At 40.4% G+C, this 25,283-nt stretch overlaps 1 protein-coding gene across 1 annotated transcript in view; it reads left to right on the forward strand.

The window, feature by feature from the left end:
• doc2b (double C2-like domains, beta) overlaps nucleotides 1-6,939 on the forward strand; it is a 198,744-nt gene extending 191,805 nt beyond the window's left edge. The window contains exon 10 of the mRNA XM_063487340.1: nucleotides 79-6,939. Within this exon, the coding sequence (XP_063343410.1) occupies nucleotides 79-212 (134 nt within the window). The 3' untranslated portion in view covers nucleotides 213-6,939. The remainder of the gene's footprint in view (nucleotides 1-78) is intronic.
• The last annotated feature ends 18,344 nt before the right edge of the window (nucleotides 6,940-25,283 follow it).

Genomic DNA, 25,283 nt, shown 5'->3' on the forward strand with positions numbered 1-25,283 from the left:
TAATGTGATGTAAGTCTTGTATTGCCTGTCTCCTGTCTTTCTAATAAGAACTCATTCTGTGTTTGTGCCTCCTTTTAGGTGGTGTATCTCTGGGTATCAATGCAAATGGAGAAAGGCTCAAGCACTGGTTTGACTGCCTCAAAAACAAGGACAAAAAAATTGAACGCTGGCACACGTTGACCAATGAATTACCTGGTTCATTAAATGACTGAACGCACACATCCTTCGTCCAACCTGTTCGCCGGCTGCACCAGGACTCCCGCATCCTCCCCGTCCTCTCCACCCAGGTCGTCTTCTCTGGGTCGCCCTCGTGTTGCCCGCATTGACCTGAGACGCCTCTCTTTGGGAATACACAGTATTTCCTCTCCACAGGGCTGAGCTTAAAACATACACATCTCATGTTTGTGTTCAACAACACTTTCACACATACAGAAAGGAGGTTGCACAGCTGCTCATTTCATGTTTTTAAGAGAAAGTCAATCCACAAGATGACTGACAGGGATTGTAGTGTTGACTGTAAAGGATTCTTGTATGAACAGTGGAAGATAAAAGAAGCAAAATCTATTTGATGAGATCTTTTACAGCAGTTAAAGAATTTCCACTAATCCATAAAGCTGCACAGGAAAACCCTCATGATTTCAATTTCATGGCTATGAGCAGAGTCTTAGGATTTAAAGTAGTGGATACACTAACAAAGGATGTAGCAAATATTTCGTATCATTAATACAAGTTCTAGATTTGGAGCATGTATTTTCCATTTGGGCAGATGAGAGCAATGCCATAGTCTTTAAAACCGGCTGCAGGTTGAGGTCTCATTATGCTTCAAACAAACTGTCTAACCATGACTCTCCGTAATGAAAACTGCTGTTTTGTTTGTTTGATAGAGTTAATAGTGAAGCTTGTGCAAAGGCAAAAGCTCCACAGAGAAAGAGAGCTGGGCTCCGGCAAGAGTTGCCTATAGCTACTTTATATTGTAAGCCAAATAATCTACAATAATAAACAGCAACCTCTAACAATCAGAAGGCCCCCAATGTGCAAGCAGAGTGACACAAGCGAGAGTGGGAAGGAAGAACTCCCTTTAAACAGGAAGAAACCAGAGATCAATGAGTAAATGCAAAGTGGTCTGTAAACACATAGAGAGTGAGTCTTAAGTAGAAAGGCGTTACAATGCCCTCCAATACTCACTAACTTTATTCTGTAAAGGTAGTTTCAGTTATTTTAAACCATAAGTTAATAAAATAATTTTTGCTCATGCAGCCAAAACATTATTGTCTGCAGTTCTAAAGCAGAAAACCTTTTTTTAATTGTGGTTTTTACTTGTCAAGAAAGATATTGCAAACAATATCAACCTGCTAGCATCATGTTAATCCTTCTGTGGCCAGTTTAAAGAATATAGTTACATTTGATGGTTCAATATGTCTAAATTACAACAAAAAAGTATACTTTCACAGCCTCCACCATCTATTTGGATTCAGCTGTAGACTGATGTATAGTATGTGGGACTCACATTTCAGCTGCTGATATTAGCACCACAGCACCAGATGGCTAGTCATCCATCCATTTGTTTTTTCATGCTTATTCTAACTACGAGTCACATTGGAGCCGTGCTGGGTAAACCCTGGACCCTTCATGTTAGCCCATCATAGGCCTAACATGAAGAGACAGTCACACGCTCCCCAATATAACCTAGCGTGCATTTCTGTGGGCTCACACAGACAGGGAGAACATGCAAACTCCACACAGAAAGGCCCCAGCATGCCACCCCTGGAGATATATTGAATGCAATCAGACCCCATCCTGCTTTAATTAGATTCCCCACTGACTGTGTTTCCTGTCTCTCATATGTTTTGGGATATCAGCAACGATGGATAGCTGAATGCAAGACTCCTGCCATGCAGTTGTCATTTGAGAGTGTATCATTCACTTTCACCGTGACAGAGAGCGATGATCATATGAAAGCAGAAGGTTTGGCTTTGGAAGATGTGGGTGGGAAACTTGAGAAAGATCCAGATCCCAGTGTGGCACATCATGGGCTCGATATACAGTAACTGTGCCTATCTCTGGTTACAACAAAGAATCTAAGTAGTATAACAGAAGAAAAGGCCCAGAGGTGATGCATCAGGTCTGAATTGAGCTTTTTTCACATTCATTGGGTTTTGCACTGTAAAATTCAGTTAAAACAGAGTTACCTTTACCTCCCAAAGAGTCTGAGGAACAACATTTAGCAGAAACAGCCTCACCTCTAGTGTTTTTCTTCACACGCTAATGTTTTTTAGCCCCAACAACAGAATCGTACTTCTTGCCAAATTCACTATAGTGAAATTCAAGGCAGTGGTTTGAGGGAGTGGAGAAGATCCAGCGAGCATATCAAATACAGTGTCTACAAAAAGTCCTGGAAGCAGTGCAGTGATTCAAAAGGAGACAAACTTAGAGGGGACAGATGTGTTTAAACCAGGCATGTGCAATGTGTCTGTGTAGGTTCTTAGTCATCCAGGTCATGTTAGTGTAGAAAGCCTGAAAAAAGAGACAACTAGACTTCTTTAAATTTGTGAAGATGTTTGACTTCAATAGGTCACATGATGGGTTGGGGCAAAGTATGATGGTACCGACCCTCATGTGACTCGTGATAAATCACATGACCTTAGAATTGAAGAAGCATTTTTGGATGAAAGGTGAAGCGCCTTCACAAACCTAAAGAAGTCCAGTTACCCCTTTTTTAAAGCTCTTTAGACTTTTTAGCTACATTGTTGAAGACGCACGTGTAAACAACAAGGTTAACATGGCTGCTACATATAATTATATAAAGATGGGATCGTCGTTTGAAGCATGTTGAGGCCTTGATAGGCAGTATCACAACTGGAGCAACCACCTTAACCGGTCCCTGAAATCTAAGGAACACTGGGTTACTAAGTCTGGCTTTAAAGCCATGTAAAAACTGATGCTCTCCTTTAAGGTTAAAACAAGAGGTTAAAGAATTAATACGCAAACGTTGAGCGTAAATTCCTTCTTAAGGCTTCTTTACAGCAGTTATTCGTGGCATACCAAACAGACTCCCTGCGTGTTTCTGTATGAGACATGACAAAATGTCACCAACTATGCGGAGCAACCACCGATTAAGTTCCACCCGTCATCTGCTGACTTTTGTGGTCGAGGATCGAGGCTCTGCAAGTGTTTGTTCCATTCAGTCATCCCATCCAGACTTCAAAAAAGCAGAAAAACTGAAACCAGTGAGCGTTATAATATAATTGAGAGGTGAATCATGGGTACAAGGCCGCAGCGCTGTTTTCAATCAGCTGGATTTTCTTTGTGGTCAAAAATAACTTCTTAAGTTTGAGATTTCTTAAGAGTGAAAGAAAATGGGTTCAAACGTCAAGGGCATGATTACATTTCTTTCAAACTGCAAACAGCAAAGTGCCCCTGAGTCAATCTGAGGCAGATGGTCACTTAGACAAGTGCAAAAAAAAGCAGAATAATAACGATACTGTGGGGTTTTGTGATTATCCAGGAGCTGCATGGATATGAATATAGGCAGAAAAATCTCATTGTTCTGATGCTCTGTGGATATATTTCATGCAGAAAATAGGAAACATCCACAGTCGCTATGTGCAGCCGTCACGCCACACAGCGTGCTTCAGTGTTGGAAAGCTGAGTGCAGCTATAATCAACAACAGAATGAAGTTCAGTGGGTGACCCGTCTGGTGAAAATCACTTGTTGAGCCACAATGCCACCTGATTGGGAAGCTCTATTGTGTGTGTGCGCGCGTGTGTGTGTGTGCAGCTTATTGTTTACACTACTGAAAATGAGTTTCGCTGATGGCATTTTCAGCTGGATGAAAATGTACCTGCTGTTTGTCAAAAGGGCCGAATTTCAAAAACAGGAAGTTTACATCAAATGTTTAAAAAGAGAAAAAATAGAAATTAAAACACAAAAGCATGTATTGTTTACAACAGCCTATTCCTGCTGAAGTTCAAGTTTGCTGCTGAACGGGCAAACGCGCCCTCTTTGGCTGAAGTCACTGCGGTCGTTCAGTCGTGCAATGCGAGCTTTGCTAAGACGGGCACGGATGAGAAGGGCAGCATTTTTAATATACTAGCAGTGTATGTGTATTGTTACTATATTGTTGTTTTTTTATGTGAGCACCTCCACTAGAAATGTATCAAACAGAATGTACATGTTTAACCCCTTCTATTCCACAGTAAGTCCTGCACCTTAGTGCTCTGTAGTGTTCATATTGTTCATACGTCGGATCTGAAGCTCTGTGTTTGAGCACACGTATCTGGGAATAGAGATGGTTGAACTCACTCCCCTGCAGCAGACTACCAGGGCTTATCTCACTCAAATTATTCTGAGTTAACATTTTACTTTGAATGACTTATGATTGTTTTAATTTTAATATATTTTGTCGAAGTGGACCTACTATGCTTATCCTTGCTTTCTGTCACATACATACTGTTCCAATGATCTCTGCTCGCATTAATTATGGTCAAAGGTTCAAATACTGAGCCCAGCATACGTGCAGGTAATTCCTGTGAGCCAATTTCATTCCTGTTTTTCAGGAAAGTATGATGTGACATCATTCTGGGGTATTTCAGGATAAAGAGAGTATGTCCCGAATTTGGTCACTGGGCGCACACAGCTCTGGTTGTGTGATTGAAGGGGAAGCTAATCCTACGTGAGCTGATTTTAAAATATTGGGTTTTTTTAAGTGTTTCTGATATTCCAAACTCCAGGAGAACTATATTCTCACTTTTTTTAATCAGTCATTATAAATAAAAACAGATCTAAGTTATGTGTTAAGTGTTAGCATGTTAGCTAAGTCTTGCTTATTTGTTTGACCTGCAAATTTTCATTCAAGTTAGATGCATGTCATTTTGTCTTGTGGTCAGTGGCTCTGTGCCCTACAAGTGAGCCCTGCCCCTCATTTTGAGAACCACTGGCTCAACAGACTGGTATGTTTGTGCCTTGGTCCCATACAGCAGCGGTCCCCAACCCCCGGGCCACGGACCGTGAAATTTATGGTTTTCAGGGTTTTTATCATTTTTTAAACGTTATTTTTTTATCGTTTTTTTCGTTAACTCTGTTTCCCTGGGTCTTTTTCCGTGTGTTATGAATAAATCTTGTTTCTTTGTTACCGGTACTGGTTTTGTTGTATTTATCCGCAACACCTTAAAGGCCGGTTCCTGAAAATATTGTCGGACATAAACCAGTCCGTGGCGCAAAAAAGGTTGGGGACCGCTGCCATACAGAGCCTACGCACAGCTTTTACTATTACTGATGACATGTTGTAGTTGTGCACTGCCACTAGGGGGCAGTGTCAAAAATAAGTGACACAGCACAGTCTGTGGGCTGGTCTTGCTTGTGTTGTTGTTGCGATATAACCAGGGGTGTTTCACCTGGCAAAGCAGGAAACTGCTAGCCCCCCGAGAGCAGACAAACTTTAAACTACAGCAGTGCCGATGTTTAAAGACTGTAATGACAGATGGAGAGCCCATCCACATGACCCCACTGTTGTTGGTGGTGTCAGATTTTTTAGAGCATAATGATAATTATAATTACAGCTAAAGGGGCCCCTTTGTATTTTCATGCCTAAGGCTGCAAAGACTGTAGAATCGCCACTGGATATACAAAGAGGGGCTGAAATGTTAAAAACAGGTAAAACTGGCCACTACAGGTACTATCTTGCAACTTTTTTTAATCTTTGATGGGGTTTCTTCGCATTTGTGATGAACACCACTTTCACTCCCGTTCCTGTTCAGGCCCACTTTTAAACCAATCAGTATTCAACGTACGACCTATAAAAAAGCATTGATTTGAACCATGATTCATTCAGAGCTTCTCTAGTCCAGAAATAAAAATACTGAGCTGGAAATGAGCATAGCAGGTCAACTTTAAGGTTTACCCCGAGTCCCTGTGCAGTCCTGAATCCCAGGACTCAAACCTCAGATCAGCAGGTTGGGATGCATGCCATATATAATTCGATTCCCCAGTACGACCCTTTTTATGCATGTCCTCCACCACACCCGCCTTTCATCCACCGTGCACAGGCTGGTAACCCAGAAGCAGCGCACAAATACTCCTCACGTAGCGATCGGGATTCCTGTCAGGCTTGCAATTTAGCTAACAGCTTTTTGTCATTACCTCACGTCACTGTAAGCGATCGAGCGGGCATGTTTGGGCTTTTTTCTTTCAGGAGCATGTCGACTCTGTCGGTGTGGCTGGCTGCTTTTGCAGTCGTATCATTTTAACTTACTAGTTGCAGCTGTTGGATTGTGAAGAACAGCTCTAATGTCCATTTGTTATACTATTTGACCTTCTTCACCCAGAGTTTCATTACTGACACAGTGCTGTTTGAATAATTAGATTCCTTTTCGCGCTTGCTTCTGTTCATTTTGAGGAAAAATTTGATTTTGATAAGTGATATCGCACCTTCAAAGCTGGGGAATGAAATCTTTAACGCATTTCAGCTGGCCTCACGTCTCCGTTTCCTTTAAGTGTTAACAGTCTCTTCAGCCGCATCGATACGGGAGACACAAGGCGGCTGTGAAACTTTGCTGGCATCTCAATATACTCCTTAACACAGCAGTGGTCCCTCTCCTCCCCCCTCCCCCTCTCTGATTAATATGTAATGAATAAAACTGACATGTGATTTTGATTTTGTAATCTGTCTGCCTTTGTATGCAAGCTCAATATTATATAAAAAAAAAACATAAATGCATGCATATGTTCTTGGTTTTGTCATGAGATGACTTTGCCTAATGTTTGATACTGTTTTCTGTATGAAAAAAAATATGACTGTGGATGCTCTAAGATTATGCTACAAGTCAGTCTTTCTTCTAGACTACATTTTGTACCTTTGAACACTATCGCATTGCCTGTTTGGCTGCTGTATTGACTATCTGGAAGCGTGACTTGATGTGAATTAAATTCTCTCCTTTGTTGTTTTTCGTTTCCTTTTGAACACTCAGGCACTTGTTTTCATTTTTCTGAATTTGTTGAATGTATGACTATAAATGCTTGTCTCAAATTATATTTTAGTCCTATGCCAAATGGAAAGGTTGTTGTGCCTTATTTCTAATAACATAGGTCATTTCACTCATTGCAAGGTGCAGGTGAAAGTCTCAAATGCGGCACGATTTCTTTAGCTCCGGTCAGAGTCCATGCAAATGATGCTTCCAAGCAGCAGCAGCAGGCGCTTCCTGCCAGATCACTGACACTGGTGTTCTGTATTTTGACGGAAAAGCAACAGGAACTCCGTTACAGTGATACTTCCTGCTAATTAAAGGCCAGTATGATCACGCAAGGTTTTGTCTGCAAACTGCATAAAGGCAGGTGACAAATTAAAGAAAAAATAAACCCCTGAGGCTTTTTGTCTCACAGAATCCAGCACCTCTATAAAAAGCATAAGTCCACTTTGCACCTTCAAAGACTGTATAAATGATAGATGTAGCCATTTTGATGTCTCTTAGTCACAAGTTGTTAGTTGATATTCTGGATATCCTCCTTTCTGCAAGTCAAAATGGCCAAACTTTAGTAAATGGACTTCATATTTTATTCAGTTTGGTAAGAAAATATGTGAATGAGCCTTTTTCGCAACTGCAGCTATCGCCCCCTGGTGGCCATTAAAATGAATGCAGGTTCAATGCACTTCCCATTTGCAATTATTATGAATTTCATATTATATATATTATATTATATTATGAGTTCAGACTAATCTTTATCCTACAGTCGAACATATGCTGGTGGTTTCTCAAACCATTCGTGTCACCGAATGGTTTGTGAAAACTTGTAACTTAGATGCTGCACAGACAGATATTGCAGACAAACCTTTCCACTACCTGCCATTAAAGCATGTAATAAAGGAATATAATTTAAAGAATACAGATGCCAGAGGGGAAAATATTTATCAGCTCTTCACCGAAAGTGTGTTGCACGGAGGTTACTCCTTTTGAATTCTATCTGCTATCATGAGACTGAAAGCTGCCGTGTGGTGCTCAACCTAAAGGGTAAATAATCCCAAACACACTGTCAATAAAGAACAAGCAAACATGGATAGAAAAAACACACAATGAAACACTATCAATCATAGATTGGCCTCCCCAGAGCCTAGATGTCAACAATTATTGAGGCAGTGTGTGATTATCTTGAATGAAAGGCAGCAAACATCCAAAGAAGAGCTTTGAATATCCACCAGGAAGCCTTAGAACTATTCCTGAAGGCTACTTGCCTAAGAAAGTTCAGGGTGTGTTGGAGAAAATGAATGTGGGACTTCTGGAAGTACCCTGTAGTGTCTTTTGGGTCCTGTAGGTTTTCTTTGTGGCCAAAGTTTGACATGAATACCCTTCAAATGCTTACTTGAATTGGGATTTGAAGAGTTTTCACCTTGTAGTGTTCATCAAACTGTTCCTGAGTGTTTTCTTGCAATGCAGCAGGGCGTGTTGTTACACTGATGGGTCTGCAATGTTTAGGTGGATGCTACATGTCAAAATAGTGCAGACATAAGTCAGCACATAAACAGAACACTCATTTGCAACGAGATGATTCATATTATTCACTCCACCGTGCCGTGGTTTTAATGTTGTAGGTGATCTGTCTTGCACTGGGAGCTGTTTTTATTCAGAGCACAGCTGCATTGTATATGGCTATAGAAAAGACGAGGCCATTTTTCAAGCAGTTTTCCTCTGAGACATAAGACAATTCAGAAAGATACAGATCTTTTCTTTCGTGCCTTTAGCTGCGTTGGTCTTGCAGAAAACCATATGGCTGCACAGATTCAGAAGCTGGGTACAAAGAAAAATCAATTAGCTGTGTGACTGCCTATTTCTGTGTCCTTTCTTCTTCTAATACAACCCATTATAGGCAACAGTGAAGGAGTCTGAACTTTCTGCCACCTTCATTCAGGTGCAAATATGGTGTCCCAGATGATCAGTGATACTGCTGGATGGATAACAAAAGTTCTCTGCAACTGTTTTTATGTAACCACCTCGGATTACCATTGTGTTTATCAAGAGGAAGAACCTCGAGTGCTATAATTAGATGAACTAGTTTAATTAATGTATATTTTTGCCGCATGAACAGATGATGATATGTCTGGTGAATGTGTTAGAAAAAGCCAGTTTCTTCAATAGTATGCACAGTACACACACAGGGGCTTAACTACATTTTCCAAGATGCATTTTAAAAAACAAAAACATACAAACAGTGCTCAAAATTCAGCTTTGTGCAACAGCATGCACAAGGGTATGCTCTGCAGAAACCCAGTAACCCAGTTTATTTGCTTACAGGTTCTGAGGAAAGTGTTGAGAAGTTGCTTTGAACTTGCTGTGGCTCAGCATTAACATGTAGAGGTAGCTATTATGAATTTGTCTATTGGTTTTTGAAGTCCTGTCTTAAAATCTCAAGATGAGTGTTTTGCCAACACTTTCTTAGTGTTCTGAAACTGGATGTGGTGAGCGAGGGCAAGTTTGACTGTGAAATTATCCGCTCATTGTGACCGATCAATCACAAGTCATGAGGCAATGAACATGCTGAGAGTAATCCTCCTTTGTGAATCAGATTATGACCAAGATTTAGAAAATGGACTTTAATTTTCTAATCCAGTGCAGCCACTATCTCTGGCTATCAAGCAGTTAGCAACATTAGCAACTAAAAAATAACGTCACATTTAGAAGTAACAGATTGTGGACTGGAGATAAAAGATGTGCATAGCCACGATGTCACTACCCCTTTTGTTGCACAGTGTGTTGCTAGCTATAGGCCGTGCTGCTGTATTTCACAAGCAGAGAAAAGAAAGCGAGCTAACTTCACTAAGAGATGGAGAAAGAAAGATAAGAAAGACGAGACAGGAAAGGAAGAAGAGAGGTTAGATTTAAGGGTAAGGACTGCTCAATTGTATTTGATAAACTGGACATTTTAAGCTTACATGGAAGTCCTCATGTTTTTAAATTAGATATCAGGTCAGTACATGTGACATTATGCTTTTTTCATATTGTGAAACATCTGCAAATCAAACTGAGGCAGACTAACTGTGTTATTTAAATGTTGCATGAAAATCCTCTGCAGGTTAGTGCAGGATAAACAGGTTAGTTTGCTGTACTGTGATGGAGTTAAATTAAAGAACGATGTGTGATGGTGACTGTGGTTTCATGGGCAGAGTTAATGGATGACATCCATTGACTGAATTCCACCTTCATGCCAACTTTATACCATCTAGAAAAAAAAGAACTCTGTTTCCTGGCACAAAACAGACCAGTGTCCCCCCTCCAAGTATCCTCCTGGGACCAACCAAGTAAGCCATCTCACACAATCTGAGCAAAACTCTCTGGGACAGCTCTGTGGTTTAACCTGGGCTAACCTACCTACCTCTCTCTCTGTAAACCATCCCCAGGAATTCCTCTGGCTGATATCTCCTTCAGTATTTGTCATTACGCAAGAAACCTTTTGAACTCTGAGTCCACTCAGCTTTATTGAAATTTTGGCATAGGACAACAACACCACAAACATGGTTATTAGGTTGAGAAGTCCAGTTCAGTGACTCAAACTAACAAAGAAAAGAATTCACTTTTTATGCTATCTATTGGATTCCCTTGGTTTAAAGGGCAATACAGGAGCTCCAGGTTCTGAAACTTTGGTGCTGACTTCATTTTTTACCTCTTGAGGTTGCGCCCTTGCTAGAGATTGAAATTTACACCAGTTAATATAGTGTTGGTTCCCCGTTTGCTGCCAAAACAGTCCTGACCAATTAAGCTATTGGACCCCGGAATGTGTGCTGTGGTATCTGGCACCAAGACGCTAGCAACAGATCCTAAGTTGCGAGATGGGGCCTCCATGGATCAGACTTGTTTGTCCAGCACATGCCACAAATGCTTGATTGGATTGAGACCCTGTAAATGTGGAGGCCAATTCAACACCTTTAAACTCATTGTTGTGCCCCTCAAACCATTCCTCAACCATTTCTACTTTTGGGCAGGGAGCATTAATCTGCTGAAAGAGTCCGCAGCTATCAGTGTATACCGTTAAAGGGTGTAGATGGTCTGCACCAATGCTTGGGTAAGTTGTACGTGTCAAAGTAACATCCACATAGATGACAGGACCCAAAGTTCTTATTCTCAGATTCCCATTGTTGGGCACTGAGTGGTCTACAGCTATGTAGTTACATACCCAATAAAGTGTGATGCACTGTGCACTCTGACACCTTTCTATCAAAACCAGCATTACATTTTTCAGCAATGTAACTTCAGCAGCTGTGCAAAAAATTGCTTTACCAGGTGTAACAATTAAGTTTAACATCCAGGCATCCGTGAAAACAGAATGTATTAAATTTAAATGAGTTAGCAGTAAGTTAGCTCGCTAGTTTCCACCTAAACATGATATAACATGTTCTGACTGAGGGATTCTGAAAAAATTAAAAGGCACAGCTCTGCTATCACTTCCAACATAAATGAAGACAGAAAACTAAACAGCACAGAGTTTTGTAGGGTTACTAAAGTTGGGCTAGCTGGTACATAATTATGTGCTACGTGATTGCTAGCGACATAGCTATGTTAGCATAACATAAACAGTGAAACTGGAGGACGAATGCTAACTTTTTTCGACTCGATAAAAGTTAACGTGAGGGTTCCCGATGGTGTAAACGGATCAAACTACAGTCAGGAGAACAACTGAGATAATCCATCCATAATATGAGGTTAGTCATTAATATACTGCAACAACACGGGAATAGAGCAGCTGCGAGAGAATTCAACATTAATGAATCAATGGTACGGAAATGGAGGTAGCAAGAAGAATAAGTTGAGTAAAGTTTGATCTGATTTTGTTTCGCCTAATGCGCCTTATAATCCGGTGCACCTTATGGTCTGAAAAATACGATACTGTATATTCCACCCACTAACATGTGCCATGATGAAGAAATAATCAGTTTTAATCACTTTAACATCAGTGGTCATAATATTATGCCTGATCGGTGTATGTTCTCATGAGTTGGTGAGGATGAAAGCAGAGGCAAAAAAGGACTCCAAAATAGTTTTATATAATATTGTGCAATAAATTTCTTCCCCAGAGTGTCTGGCACATCAGTTAATAATGAACAGCTTAACACCTATATAGTACCACAAAGGTAATATGTCTAATAATAGATAGGCTTCACGTAGCACAATGGACAAAAAGTTACAGACAGGAAGGTTTTCTATTCTTGTTCTTTTTATCTTTACATAGAAAGAAGGCTCATTGCTCACTGCCTCATTTATTTGATAGCGTAGCACATGTTCAAAGCCCATCCTTTTACAAAGTGCATATGTCTACCTGTTAACAACATCTCTGCAATTACTGCGTGACAACACATCTGTTAAGCAAAAAAAGTAGTGGCATAATAATTCTTCCGTATGCTGTGAGGAGACAGGAAGTGGCATTTTGTCTGACAGCCTACATTAGAGGTATATTTTTTTAGGCAGATATACACAACCTTGGAGGATAGCCATTTACTTTGCTGTCAAGAACCACATTTTTAGGACATTCTGAATTTGTGATTTATGTCTTTGAGCACAACAGAAAATGAGGAAATTTGAGCTTTCAGCCATCTATCTAACAAATGGAGGAAAAAAAAACATGAAATGATGAACGAGTGGCTCTGGTGGCTCGTTGAGTCTTGCAGCTGAACTCTGAGGACTCCGCCTCTGCAGGTAATGAGGAAAAAGAGAACATTACAGCCAACAGAGACACAACAGCATAAACAAGGCAGTCCAAATGAAATGTGAAACTGAGGTTAACAAACTCATTTTCCTGGCAGTACCCTTTCAGGTTCTAAGTGCAATTTCCCGATTTGATGATAAATATCAGCATTGTTTCTGAGTGTTAGTAAATGACAGTATTTCCACCTGATCTGCTCATTTCACGGAGCCAAGCGTGACCATGGCAACCACAGACATCACACGCTCGGAGCAATCAGGCCATGAAATTCATTTTTAAGTCAGCTGGAAGGTGTCCACACGGAAACTGAGCACAGGTACTCTCCATAGTGTCAGGGCTTCACATTAAAGAGAAACTGGTATGCTCATTGCCAGCTCCATATTTGTTATTCATGGACTCTGCTGCATGCTTCAAAATTCAAAATAATTAGCATTTATCTTATACTGGGCCTCGGTGGAGAAGCAGAACAGTCCTGCAGTTTCCCTGCCTGTATGGCTTTCCTATGCATCGTCCAATTTTCTTCCACAGTCAAAAGGCATGACTCTGATATTTGCTATAAATGTGATATTCAGCTTCAATTCGGTTTTATTTATACAGCGTCAAATCACAACATCAGTCACCTCAAGGTGCTCTATATTGTAAGGTAGACCCTACAATAATACATACAGAGAAAAACCCAACAATCATATGACCCCCTTTGAGCAAGCACTTTGGCGACAGTGGGAAGGAAAAACTCCCTTTTAACAGGAAGAAACCTCCGGCAGAACCAGGCTCAGGGAGGGGCGGGGCCATCTGATCAGCTGTTCTTGAATGTACCCAGGACTGAGTGTAAACTTAGAGGAGACTGTGCTTTTGCTGTAGCAGCTCCAAAACTGTGGAACGATCTGCCTTTAGAGTTTAGACAGGCCTCTTTGCCTGTTTTTAAATCACTTCTGGAAACCCATGTCTTCACCCTGGCCTTTGACACCCTGTAAGATGTTTTTTTGTTCGTTTGTTTGTTTAGGTGATTGTAGTGAGATGATGATGTTGATTTTAGTGAGATGTTGGCCTTTGACATCTTGTGAGATGTTGGTTTTTAATTCATTTTCATTTCAGTTGTTTTTTAGTCGATTGTATGTTGTTGTTTTTAATGTAGGACTGTTTTAATTTTATGTATTATGTGTTTGATTTTTTATTTTTTTGCTGTTTTGTTTGATCTATTGTTCTTTACTTATTTACCGTACAGCACTTTGGTCTTGTGCTGGCTATTTTAAAGTTCTTTATAAATAAAGTTGGACTGGATCTGCCGCAACCGGTTGGGGTGAGAGAAGGAAGACAGGATAAAAGGCCTAACTGTCTAAGGCCTGTCCAAGGTATCCTGCCTTTCCCTCAACTGGACCCTGAGTTGTGGTCAAGAAATTGGATGGAAGACTTCCCTTTTAGTTCCCTATGAAACAGAAGATTTGGGGAGTAGGTGATTGGAGCATCTGTGCTCACAGCCAGACCTAAGGCGCTAAGATGTGAGACAAAAGTAGGGGGGAAAACGATGTATGAAAAGAGCAGATTGAAGCCAAAGCTTTTGTCTTACAGGTGGACTCATGTTCTGCATCATGGCCCAAAATAAGATAAATAAGGATTTCATTTTTAATTATGCAAAGCCCCTGGAGTAGAGTCCAAGATTAAAAATATAGAGTTTTTAAAGACTTTACTCTGATAGGAGACACTAAAATATCAGACACTCAAAAAACAAGCAGTGAGAAAAGAAGACATTATAAAGCACTATTAGGAGCAGCATTAAGAAAGCTTAAATGAGCTTAAACAGAGACTGCCTGGAACTCAATAATTCCTTAATATGAATGAAGTGAAATGTGAGTGTAGCTTGATGCCCTGCTGAACTATTTTTGATTATGAGGACTTTGTGTTTCAGTGTTACCTGTGCTATTTATTTATTTATAACACAATACATTCTCCTCATATATACTCAAGATCATAGAGGTGAATTGAGCATGCTTTAGGTACAGTGGAAATACAGGACGTGGTGGTTCATATCTACTATTAGTTGGTTCATCGTCCTGCCTCTGTCTCATTCAGTGTTTATGTCTCGGTCCCTTTGTGTTTTCTTGTTCTGTTCATCTTGCCAGATGTTAATATTCAGTATCAGTCCTCTTTGACTGTTTCCTGTTTTACTTTGAAGGTTTGCTCACCTGTGTTCCTCTCCCTCCTGGTACCCATCAGTGATGAGTGTATCAGTGCGAATGGCCTCAGTTTCCCTTTGTCCTTTTGTTGCAGTGTCTGTAACTCTCCCTGTACTTTTCCCTTCATGGTCGGTGATGCAGCTTCAGCTTTTTGTTACTCAGTTTATAGACTTTGTATTTTGGACTCTGCACCTGCCCCAATAAATAGCCGGCTTTTGTTTGTTCAGTCTGATTTGGGTCCTCTCATCTCTGCATTTTACAGAGTCGGCAAGATGTGACACTTGGAGTTATTTGTCTTTAGTGATTATCATAAAGATATGGGCAGGCAACAACCCTTCATAAAATAATTAATGATTTAACTATACAAAGCCACAAGTTGTTTTCTTTGTTTGTTTGCTTGTTTTAAAGGTCAAATTTCAGGGTTTTTCTGAGTTACGATCCTAACAGGTTTCTAAGAGACCCGAGCTTTGTACTATGGAGCGAGTCCAACACATCCAGTCATCTGGATTCACTTACCCCAATCATCAGCATCTAACCAATCACAAGTATGGACAAGTGTTCTAGCACAGGGGTGGGCAATCTCAGTCCACGAGGGCCGGTGTCCCTGCAGGTTTTAGATGTGTCCTCGAACCAACACAGCTGATTTAAATGGCTAAATTAGCCTCTTAACATGTCCTGAAGTTCTCCAGAGGCCTGGTAACAACTAATCATGTGATTCAGGTGTGTTGACCCAAGGTGAGATCTAAAACCTGCAGGGACACCGGCCCTCGTGGACTGAGATTGCCCACCCCTGTTCTAGCATCAGAGCAACTGATTTCACAAAGGAAGATGAAATTAATTATAATATGGGAAAACTGCAAAGAGGTTAAACACGCAATACAGACTGAAAGTAACACAGCTGCTGAAGTTAAATCAGCAGAGTGTGAGTGTGTGACAGGAAAAACCCTTTTATTTGAGCCTTGAAAGAAAACCAGCAAAAAATGCTGAATGTATAAGTTAACAGACTTATCAATATTACATGTCTGCGCTATAGTGCTTTCAGTACTACTAATACATACTTGTATTTCCCATTTTAGACAACAGCATTGTGTTTGCTAGCTGTGAGCAGCTGACTACACTGTGAATCTTCTTATCACTTCTTAATACTTGAAACTTACATAACCTGTCGGTTTAGGTAAGAGGCTTTGGTATTTCAAGATCTTAAAGGTGCACAAAGTCCATTCATCCATGGAGAATGGTGTTTGCACAGATCAGCTGTGTGCACTCGTGGATGGAGGTGAGCTGAACTCTGCCAAAATCCTGGCTGTTCTCAGGATTTCATCTGGGTCACGGGGAAGAGATTAAAACTTACCCCAGGCCTCTGTTTGAGGCTCTGTTTCTTAAATGACAGTGATCGTCAGTAGAGAAAGAGCGGTGCAAACAAAACACCCACATATTCATTCCATTCAGTCAGTGACTTAAAGGCATGGCTCAAAATCCTTGAACAAAGGTCAAGTCTCTAAAGCAGCAAATATTTCTGGAAAATGTCAGACGACTCATGTAACTATGTTCAGCTACTTAACTGTATCTATGCTTTATCAACTCTGTAAACAAGTTCAGATCAGGAAAAGCAACAAACACAGCCACAATACCTGAAATGTCTTTGTTTATTTAAGGGAACATTCACATGAGCTACATACATGTATTCATTAGACCAAAAAAACGGTGAGGAGACGGGTCTTTGTTCTTCAACAGTGGGGGCCGTGTTTACGCTCAAAATGTGAATGGTGAGTTCACAGAAGCACTAAATGTTTTCCAGGAAAACCCCTCACACACACATACATATATACACAACTTATTTATCTCAACTCATTGTTAAATACACTGCTGCTCACCGTCTTTGCTCACAAATCTATTAGTTGTCCAAGTAGTTGTAAAAGACTGAAGACTAGAGGGGACCGAGCCCTTCAGTCTGGCTCTGGATCAGTTTGCCCCTTGAGCACCGTTTAGCTGACTCTGGGGACTCTTTGAAAACAGTTAATAACTTTTCTGTTGAATCTGGCATTCTGCTGGCATTTCTTAGTTATTTATGCTTTTATTTTTATTCTTTTTTAACATGTTTCTCTATTAATATTGCGTTTTGATAGTTGTGCAGTGCTTTGTGACTTATGTCTGTGAAAACCCCTCTATAAATCAACTTAGTTTCTTAGTGTATAAAGCCTCTCTTGCCCTCTTCTGCTGCTGTGCACACAAAGCCAGGTTTATAGTTATAAAAGTAAAACAAGCACAAGCATCAAGTTTTTTTTTCAAAAACCAAGACACAAGCCATGTTTTGTTTTTCCTTTGACTTTACAATAGAAGTATTGTAACTAGTTTGCTGACTAACCTTAAAGGAACACTTCTTGCTCTTCTGGTTTCCATCGTGGTTCAAAAACATAACTGAGATGTTTCGGATTCTTTAAAATCATCCGATGTGTGTGACATGTTTTGAACATGTTTTGAACACTGATTATATCAGTGGCGTGATCGGTGTACACATGCGTGTTTATGCAGGTTCCTCTAACTGAGAAAAGAGATGTGATATTAATCTGAATTGACAGGCTGATACCTTCTGACTCTCACACCTCGAGAGAAGAGTACATTATACCTGGGCGTGTTGACTCAGCAGATACAGTAACCAGATAGCTGCTCCATTTTTTCACTGTAGCAGATTGATTCACATATTTTGTGCTAGATGTCACAGTGATGGTCTGGTTAAATGGTATGATGAGTCCTATCTCCAGCTAAACATATCAAAAGTTATGGTCACTGATTTTTAAAAATGTACTCATACCCATGAGGTCCCGTCCGTTAAAGGTCAGGCGTTGGAATGTGTTCAGTCTTCTGAATATGTTGGAACGATTCCTGACTGTAAAGCCTGTGTGCTTATACCGAGCCTGTTTCGTCCTTTTCTTGGTGTCATGGTTTGGATATTTATCTGTAGAGAACGTACACTCGCTCTTGCTAAATGGTCTGACAGGGTGAACCCAGGGTCCCCTCACACCAGACATTTACAGCGGTTTGATTGGATTTGACAAGTCGCACACGTTGCATAGTGAGTTTCAGTTTATTCCTTCTGATCCCAAAATGCCGAACAACGCAGTTTCAAAACAGCTTTGTTAGAGCAGCCGTCACTGAGATAAACACGACGCTTTGTATATTCATTGTTTTGTATTATCTATCTGTTGTCTGGGTTTGTTTTTTAAAACTGTGCATGTGAGGATGGATGACTTATCTACTGCTGATTGAATCTACCCTAACCTTAACCTTAAGAACACGCATAAGGGCATAAAAGGGTCAACAGAATGCAGGAAATTAAGGGTCCGACCTCCAAATCTATTGCTTACTGTGTCCCCTCCATGCTCAAAGGAAGCCTACACTGATGCTATCTCAACTTAGTCTGTGACAGATGGGATGGAGCTTGAACTTTCTGTTCAAATTGAATTGAATAAGGAGACCATATGTTTTCTTTCCTTACTTTTAACCTTTTAGATGTAAGTATTGTCTCCAAAGCCATAAACCAAAAAAACAAAAATCTTCAGCCTTTGAACAAAGATCTGTTCTTACAACCTGAGGCTATCTCGTTGCTATGCATAGTCTCAGGCTATTGTTCTGTGAATGCAAAGGAGGCCCATGGGAAGCAAGGTACAAATTGAGTCATCATATTACTGTAGGGTCTTTACCTTACAATATAAAGCACCTTGGGGCGACTGTTGCTGTGATTTGGCACTATATGAATACAATTGAATTGAATTGTAGGAAACAAGTTGTTAGAATTTACAATCATGTCTCGGTGCCCAGGGTTTTAATGTTGGAGCTCCACAAGGTTGTGTACTACACAGATAAGTGTCAAACATCAGTTAAACTGCTAAAGTTTGCTGATGATATCGCTGTGGTAGGTCTTTTGTCTGACAGCAACAATTCTGTACACCAGAGTGAGATTAAATAGCGGTTGAGTTGATGTAAAGGCAACTATCTGATCCTCAACACATCTAAAACTAAAGAGCTGATTGGTAACTTTAGAAGGGAGGCGGTTCAACACTTCCCCTTATCCATCAATGGCCAGGTTAAGAGGGTCTCCTCCCCCCTTTTCCTTGCCACAACTATAAACCAGTCTTATTTACACCAGTCCAATCACAAAAGCAAAAACCACCAGAGACTACTTCCTCTGGCAGCTACGAAATATGGGCTCATGAGAAGGTGTGATCCATTTTCAGTACAGCTGTTATAGGGACGTACAACTTTCTCAAACCTGTCTTGGTACGATAACCTAACCAATCAGGACAAACAACAGCTTAAACATACAGCTTCCAGGATCACTGGTTGCAGACTGACTTTCATAGCTTCACACTATGTCACCACCACCAGAATCACCAGGAAGGCTAGAAGCATCACTAAAGACCAGTCCCACCCTGCACCTCACCACATCACTTTTTCCATCAGGCAAAAGATACAGGAGTATTACTGTAAGCTACAAGCTACTGGGTACTTAAGTAAAGCATTGTGCTAATTCAGTTTACCTACATCTGATTAACCGAATCTGAATGAAACTTTACAAATGAATCATGCATGTGCATAAGGATGCATATGTCAATGCACATTGCTTCCTCTCATACTTGTGTAGGACTTTATTCATCTTTTAAAGTATCTCAGTACATTAATCCAGAGAAATTCATGTTAATCATTTGGGTGGGGGTTCTGTCTACATCTTTAATTGGCACAGCTAGATAATGCAAAGGGCTCCGATGAGTTGCTGCTTGTCTGTTATTTCCTCGGTGAACTCGTGGATGCTGTGTGTGTTTTGTCTTTTAAACATGAACAGCAGATGATTGACAATGCCGGGTTGATATCTTGACCTTGTGGAGGAATTTCTTCCTGAGTTCTCCCTTTGACTCTCTTTCAGACAGTCTCTGTGTTTGACATCACACATCTGTCCTTTGGAGACTGCAGAGCTGCTCAGATTTGATGCATAAAATTCTGAGTCTTGAGGCCTTTTCTGCTTGACTGTCACATCTCATATGATGCAAGCTCAGCTGAGAAGTAAACAAGCTGGATTTTTGTTCGCCCTCCCTTCAGTGATTCTTTTGTTGTGTCTGCGTGTCTTGACAGTTAGATACAATATCAAGTCCCTTTCAGAGCCCGCCTGACCCTTAGGGGTAACATTCACAGAACCGAACTGGTGTCATCTGTGTTCACACATCATCTCCAAGCCATGTCTGAGAATCAGGCAAGGGCATTGTCTGAAGTTACCCTCCCTCACATGTAACGCACAAGAAGAGCTGGTCAGTTTCAGACACGTTCTCGCTTCTGGAAACACTGCCTAGTTTAGGTCAGGATGCTATCTGTCATGTGTCCCGTGTCCTGGATGGAGGGTGCAGGACACGGGACACATGCAATTCACCCGACTTAAACCTGAGCTTTTCCACATAGACACAAATCTCAATTCTTTAGAAGCATATTAGAAAATTACTTTACTGCTCACTGACCTAAATATAAATTACTTAGGTTATGGTCTCAATCAGTACTTTCCAGTCTTATTAAGCACACCATGAGATTCATTTTGCACATTTTTGCACCCGTAAAACAGATGCAAAAAGCAGGGTATGCTTTGGGGCATGGTTTTCTTGCTGAAACAGTGTTACCATATTAGACTGCAGTGTCTTCCACAGAGACAGGACACAGAGAGACCAGACAGACACAGAAAGGTAAACAAACACAGACACAGAGACTTAACAGGAGACACGGGGAACTGAAACTCCGGGAATCAAGATAAGCAATCACTACAACCTAGAATACAAAAGTGTAAGAACAAAAACTAAGCTCAAAGGCAGACTAAGAAAAGAAGAAGACCAGAAGCTTTAAACGAAATCATCAAAGCTCAGATTATAACAAAAACAGAGGATAATAAAGATCAATCAGAATTCAGATTCCAAACACAAGCTCTGGGCCAAACACCCAAAACACATGACATATATTATATATATGTTATACAAGGTTCTCCCTTTCTGCAGTACTACCACTCCAACAGGGCCAATACATACACGCACATTTGCTAAGCTATGATAGACCAATTACTGTTAATGGTAGGAGTTAAAATGGTGACTACGGTCATCAACATATACTGAAATATAATCACCATGAGCTTTTCACACAATTTCAGGAGAATGAGGTCAGGACATTTTCAACATTTTTTCTTTCTCAGATGTAGGAAACAGCGGAAAATGGACCACCTTACATTACTGGGAATATTGTGATTTAGGTGAGTTAGCTTACTGAATAGAGCGTGCAGGAAGCAGCGCACATGCAGTGAATGCACTGAAAATTTGCAGACTGGCAAAACCTGATGACAGTAGGGCGATGCCAGGACACAGAATGTATCACACATGCACATCTATTGGGTGATGTGTGAAATTAACGATTAAGTATTGTTGGTTATTACTTTGGGTGAAATCTTTCAAATTATAGTCTTACTGTAGAAAGAGTGCTCAGACTGTACCTTTCCTTACTTTATGGCTGTACAAAAGTGTAAAGTCTGCCGTTATGCCTGGGGCCATTTACATGATTCATCACTTTAAGACCACAAGTTCCTGGAGAGGCACTGAGGTGCAGCCAGGAGGAAGCCAAAATATAATGGGACAAACTTTACGATGAGATTGCAGGAGCCTAAAAAATAGGAAGTGAAAGGGTAGGTGAAGTTGAGTAGCTGCAGGGGGAAATTCTGGCTGTTCTGCACACCCAACTCTCCTCAGAGTCCCCTCCTTGTGTGTCACGGCAGGCATTTCACCACAACACTCAATGCAGTCATTGAACAGGTAATAACATTTTTGCCTTTAGCTGTGAGACTTAATACTTGTGGATCTCTTCGTTCCACTCTTGTGGAGTGGAAAGAAAGTCATAAGAAACTCGACGTTTACCATCGGGTAATGGTAAACACTTGATGTGCTCTTGAGTCTACTAAGAAGCAGACTGACAGAGAAGAGCCATCTGTAACCCACTTCAAACTATGTAATAAAGTGTATATGATAAAAGTATGAAAATGCAAAATAAACAGACTTCAGCTGCATAAATCTTGTGATGTAATCTGGTAAATGAATAAAAGAGCCTTTTAAACCTTAAGGGTTCTGTTAAATGATATAATGTATCTATTTATACACACCAGTGGCAGCAGATCATGAACAATTAGTGGAGTAACAGCTCTACCACCTGTGCCATGGCTGCCAACAGAAGTCTATTTGTCTTTTACTTCCAAGGAGCTAGACTTTAATGTCTTAAAGTGGTCTTGAGCAATAATTTGTTTGGGTTTTTTTTTTTTGGTTTTTTTTTGGACATTGGCTGCTTTTTCACTCATTTTTAGTCAGTTTCTTAGTGGCTCTATGCTTTACACTTTTACCTATCAGTGAAAGATCCTGGTTCAGTCATGGAGGACAACTAAGAGTAGTTCACAGACGGTTGTTCCACATACCAAGGACGGTACCTTTATCTGGCAATAGACAGTCTCTGCAGGTAGAGGGGCTATCCATAGACGCCAGTCGAGAACCCCGTTCAGTCCATCTAACCAAAAAGCTGGTATATCTCAACACTGTGTGTCCTTAAAAGACCCTAGGAAACTGGAGGACAAGGGACACTTTTTGACATTCCTAAAAAAAACAAAATTATCTGCTATTTAGATAAACATTATCTGAATAGGAAAAAATCCAGCAAAGACCTGAGTAATGCATCTAGCCCTTCAGTTGACCACATAATTGTGCATTTATTTGTATGGACACGTGTTTGCTTTCAAAGAGGATTAGCTGTACAATAGCTCCTTGTCCCAAAGGGGATACTTTTTTTTCCCAGTTCAAATATGTTGACACTGTAGTGTCTGTTATCTCTCTGCTGTAGCAGCAGAGCTCCTGTCCTTGTTTGCTTAATTAATACTTTGTTGTGGGCTGTTACAGCTAATTGTTGTTACAATTAGAGCCTTGGCTGGAAATACTGTAGCGTCAGAGGCCCTCAGCTAAAGGCAATTAACACCAGAGCGCTTCCAAGATTTATCAGACAAGAATAGTCGTCAGGGAAGTGGTTCTAAAACTTCCAATTAAAATCAGAACGTGCTGCTTTTGAGGCAAAGGGATGGATACAGTGCTAGAAGATAGGTCCTTGTACTTATTTATGTAATAAAAAAAACAAGCAAAACTACATTTAAAGGGTATATCAGTGAGAATATGCTGGGGTATTTCCAAATGCTAAGGAATCTAGGGGATTTTGGGGGGATGTCACAGTCAAAATTCAAATTAGGATTAAAAAGCTCTTCAAGATTGCTTGCTTGAGGCTTGAGATTTAGAAGCAGGGATTTAAAGTTAGCACACAGGTTCTTCCCCTGGGAAAAATACTCAAAATATGATCGACAGTAAGACACTTGTTCAAGTCCTTAACCTGAATTTTAATGATTATAACAATTTTAGATAGTCCCACAATTTTGGATTGGGAATGCATGAATCTCCAGCAACACTTGTAGAACACCTTCACTGTGATACTAACAGATCCCTGCTCTGCAGAAAAATGTCTGGACCTATCATGCTGCATTTTATGCCATACTGTTACAATGGTGGTTGTTCATTTTAAATAAAGTCAGCGTTTCAAATAATGACTTGAGTGTGAGTTTGAGAGCCAAGCACTCAGAGATCAGATTCCTCTCTTCAGTCACAAGAGATAAGAGATTGTTAAAGATTGTGAGCACAGAAGCACCACCCACCTGTGGTTCAAATCTTTTGTTTACAAAGAGTAGCCAATCAGAAAAAAGTTAGTGTACAAGAGGGGGGAGATACCTTATTTTAGACTCTGGAGAAACACCAGAGTATGATAAATAAGGATTATTTGAACTCTGAGTCATGAAAAGCTTGTCCAATAGAGTCTAAGAATAAAAGTGTTGGGAGTGAGCATAATTAGTTGCATTTGATTCATTGACTTTCATGCACAAAAGACCTTGGACTTGATTATTGTCAAATTAAACTAATTTGCTCTGAGGTAAAAATATCCTGTTGCAAACTTAGCTGAACTCCTGCTCTGCTGGATGGGGATCTGGGGCTTTTGAGGCTCGGTTATCATCTTGGGCTGCTTGCCATGGTGAGACTGCGACAAGTAATCCAGGGGAGTTTTCATTCCCACGGAAATACTGCAATTTTATCCAGTTACCAACATCTTAAATTCACACAGAAGGTTCCTTAGCCATCTGCCATAGTCCTCCCGGGTTTGGGCAAAAGTGAGGAGGGTCTCGCTCTTACATGAGGCTCATAAAGGACCCTTTGGCATCACATTTAAAGGCACTGGGTTCTCTTTTTTAACATGCAGGATTAACCTAAAACAGCCCAAATCTTTTCCTATGTTTAAACAAATTTTCATAAACAAAAATGCCCTGTGGGTAAAAGCGAATCCGAGTGTGTTATGTAATATTAAAACTGATACAAGATGTGTTATCCCTGACCCAATGAGGCACGTGTGTTAAAATGTAACACATTATTTAGTTTTTTAAATCCAATTTTTTTTATATAGTGCTGAATCACAATAGTCACCTCAACGCACTTTACATTGTAAGGTAAAAACCCTAAAATATTACAGAGGAAAACCTCAACGATCAGATGACCCGCTATGAGTTAGAACTTTGCGACATTGGGAAGAAAAAACTCACTTTTTATAGGAAGAAACCTCCAACAAAACCATGTTCAGGGAGGAGCTGCTTCTGTCAACATCTGGGCTTGTTTCACATCGTAGGATGAAGATGTTGAACATCAACATAAATTCCATGACTCAAAGTTTTCGACATGATCAGTGTTATTCTTTTTACCTGACAGTGCTCTAGACATACTAAAATAATTAAGATTAGTGTAGACACAGAGCTCACAATGTGGGACCCAGATTATCGTATTTTAGTACTGCAAATACCCAAATGTGCTGTTAATTAAAGCACCGAAAACCTAATGAGACAACACGAACGTGGGGTTTCAAAGGCCACAAGGGTTACAGAGAAATCGGCTGCTTTTATCTAGTAGGTAATCCAAAGGGTTGGTGTGGATCAAAGAAGAATCAGTGGCAGCAAAGCAGGCATGTACCAAGCTGATAAATCGGAGTGAATCAGTGTGATACAGGTATAATAGCATCTGCTGAAATACACAATCCTGCACACCGACAGTGAACAAAAACCAGGCTGTATGTGGATGACCCATATATGTAAAAAACTTGTTGAAGCAGGCAATGTTACATCAAAAGTTGTTTTTCCTCAAAAAGCGCAGTGCAGTCCAATTTAATTGCACCCTGCATAGCTGTGAATACAAGTTTCCACTGCAGCCTCACAGGAAGGGGTAACCATTCACACTTATGAACTCAAGCGCTGGAAATTCAACAATTACTGTGAATCTAACTAACGGGAAGCT

The sequence above is a fragment of the Pelmatolapia mariae genome, linkage group LG10_11 (genome assembly GCF_036321145.2).
Source record: "Pelmatolapia mariae isolate MD_Pm_ZW linkage group LG10_11, Pm_UMD_F_2, whole genome shotgun sequence".
In the NCBI taxonomy this organism is placed as follows: domain Eukaryota; kingdom Metazoa; phylum Chordata; class Actinopteri; order Cichliformes; family Cichlidae; genus Pelmatolapia; species Pelmatolapia mariae.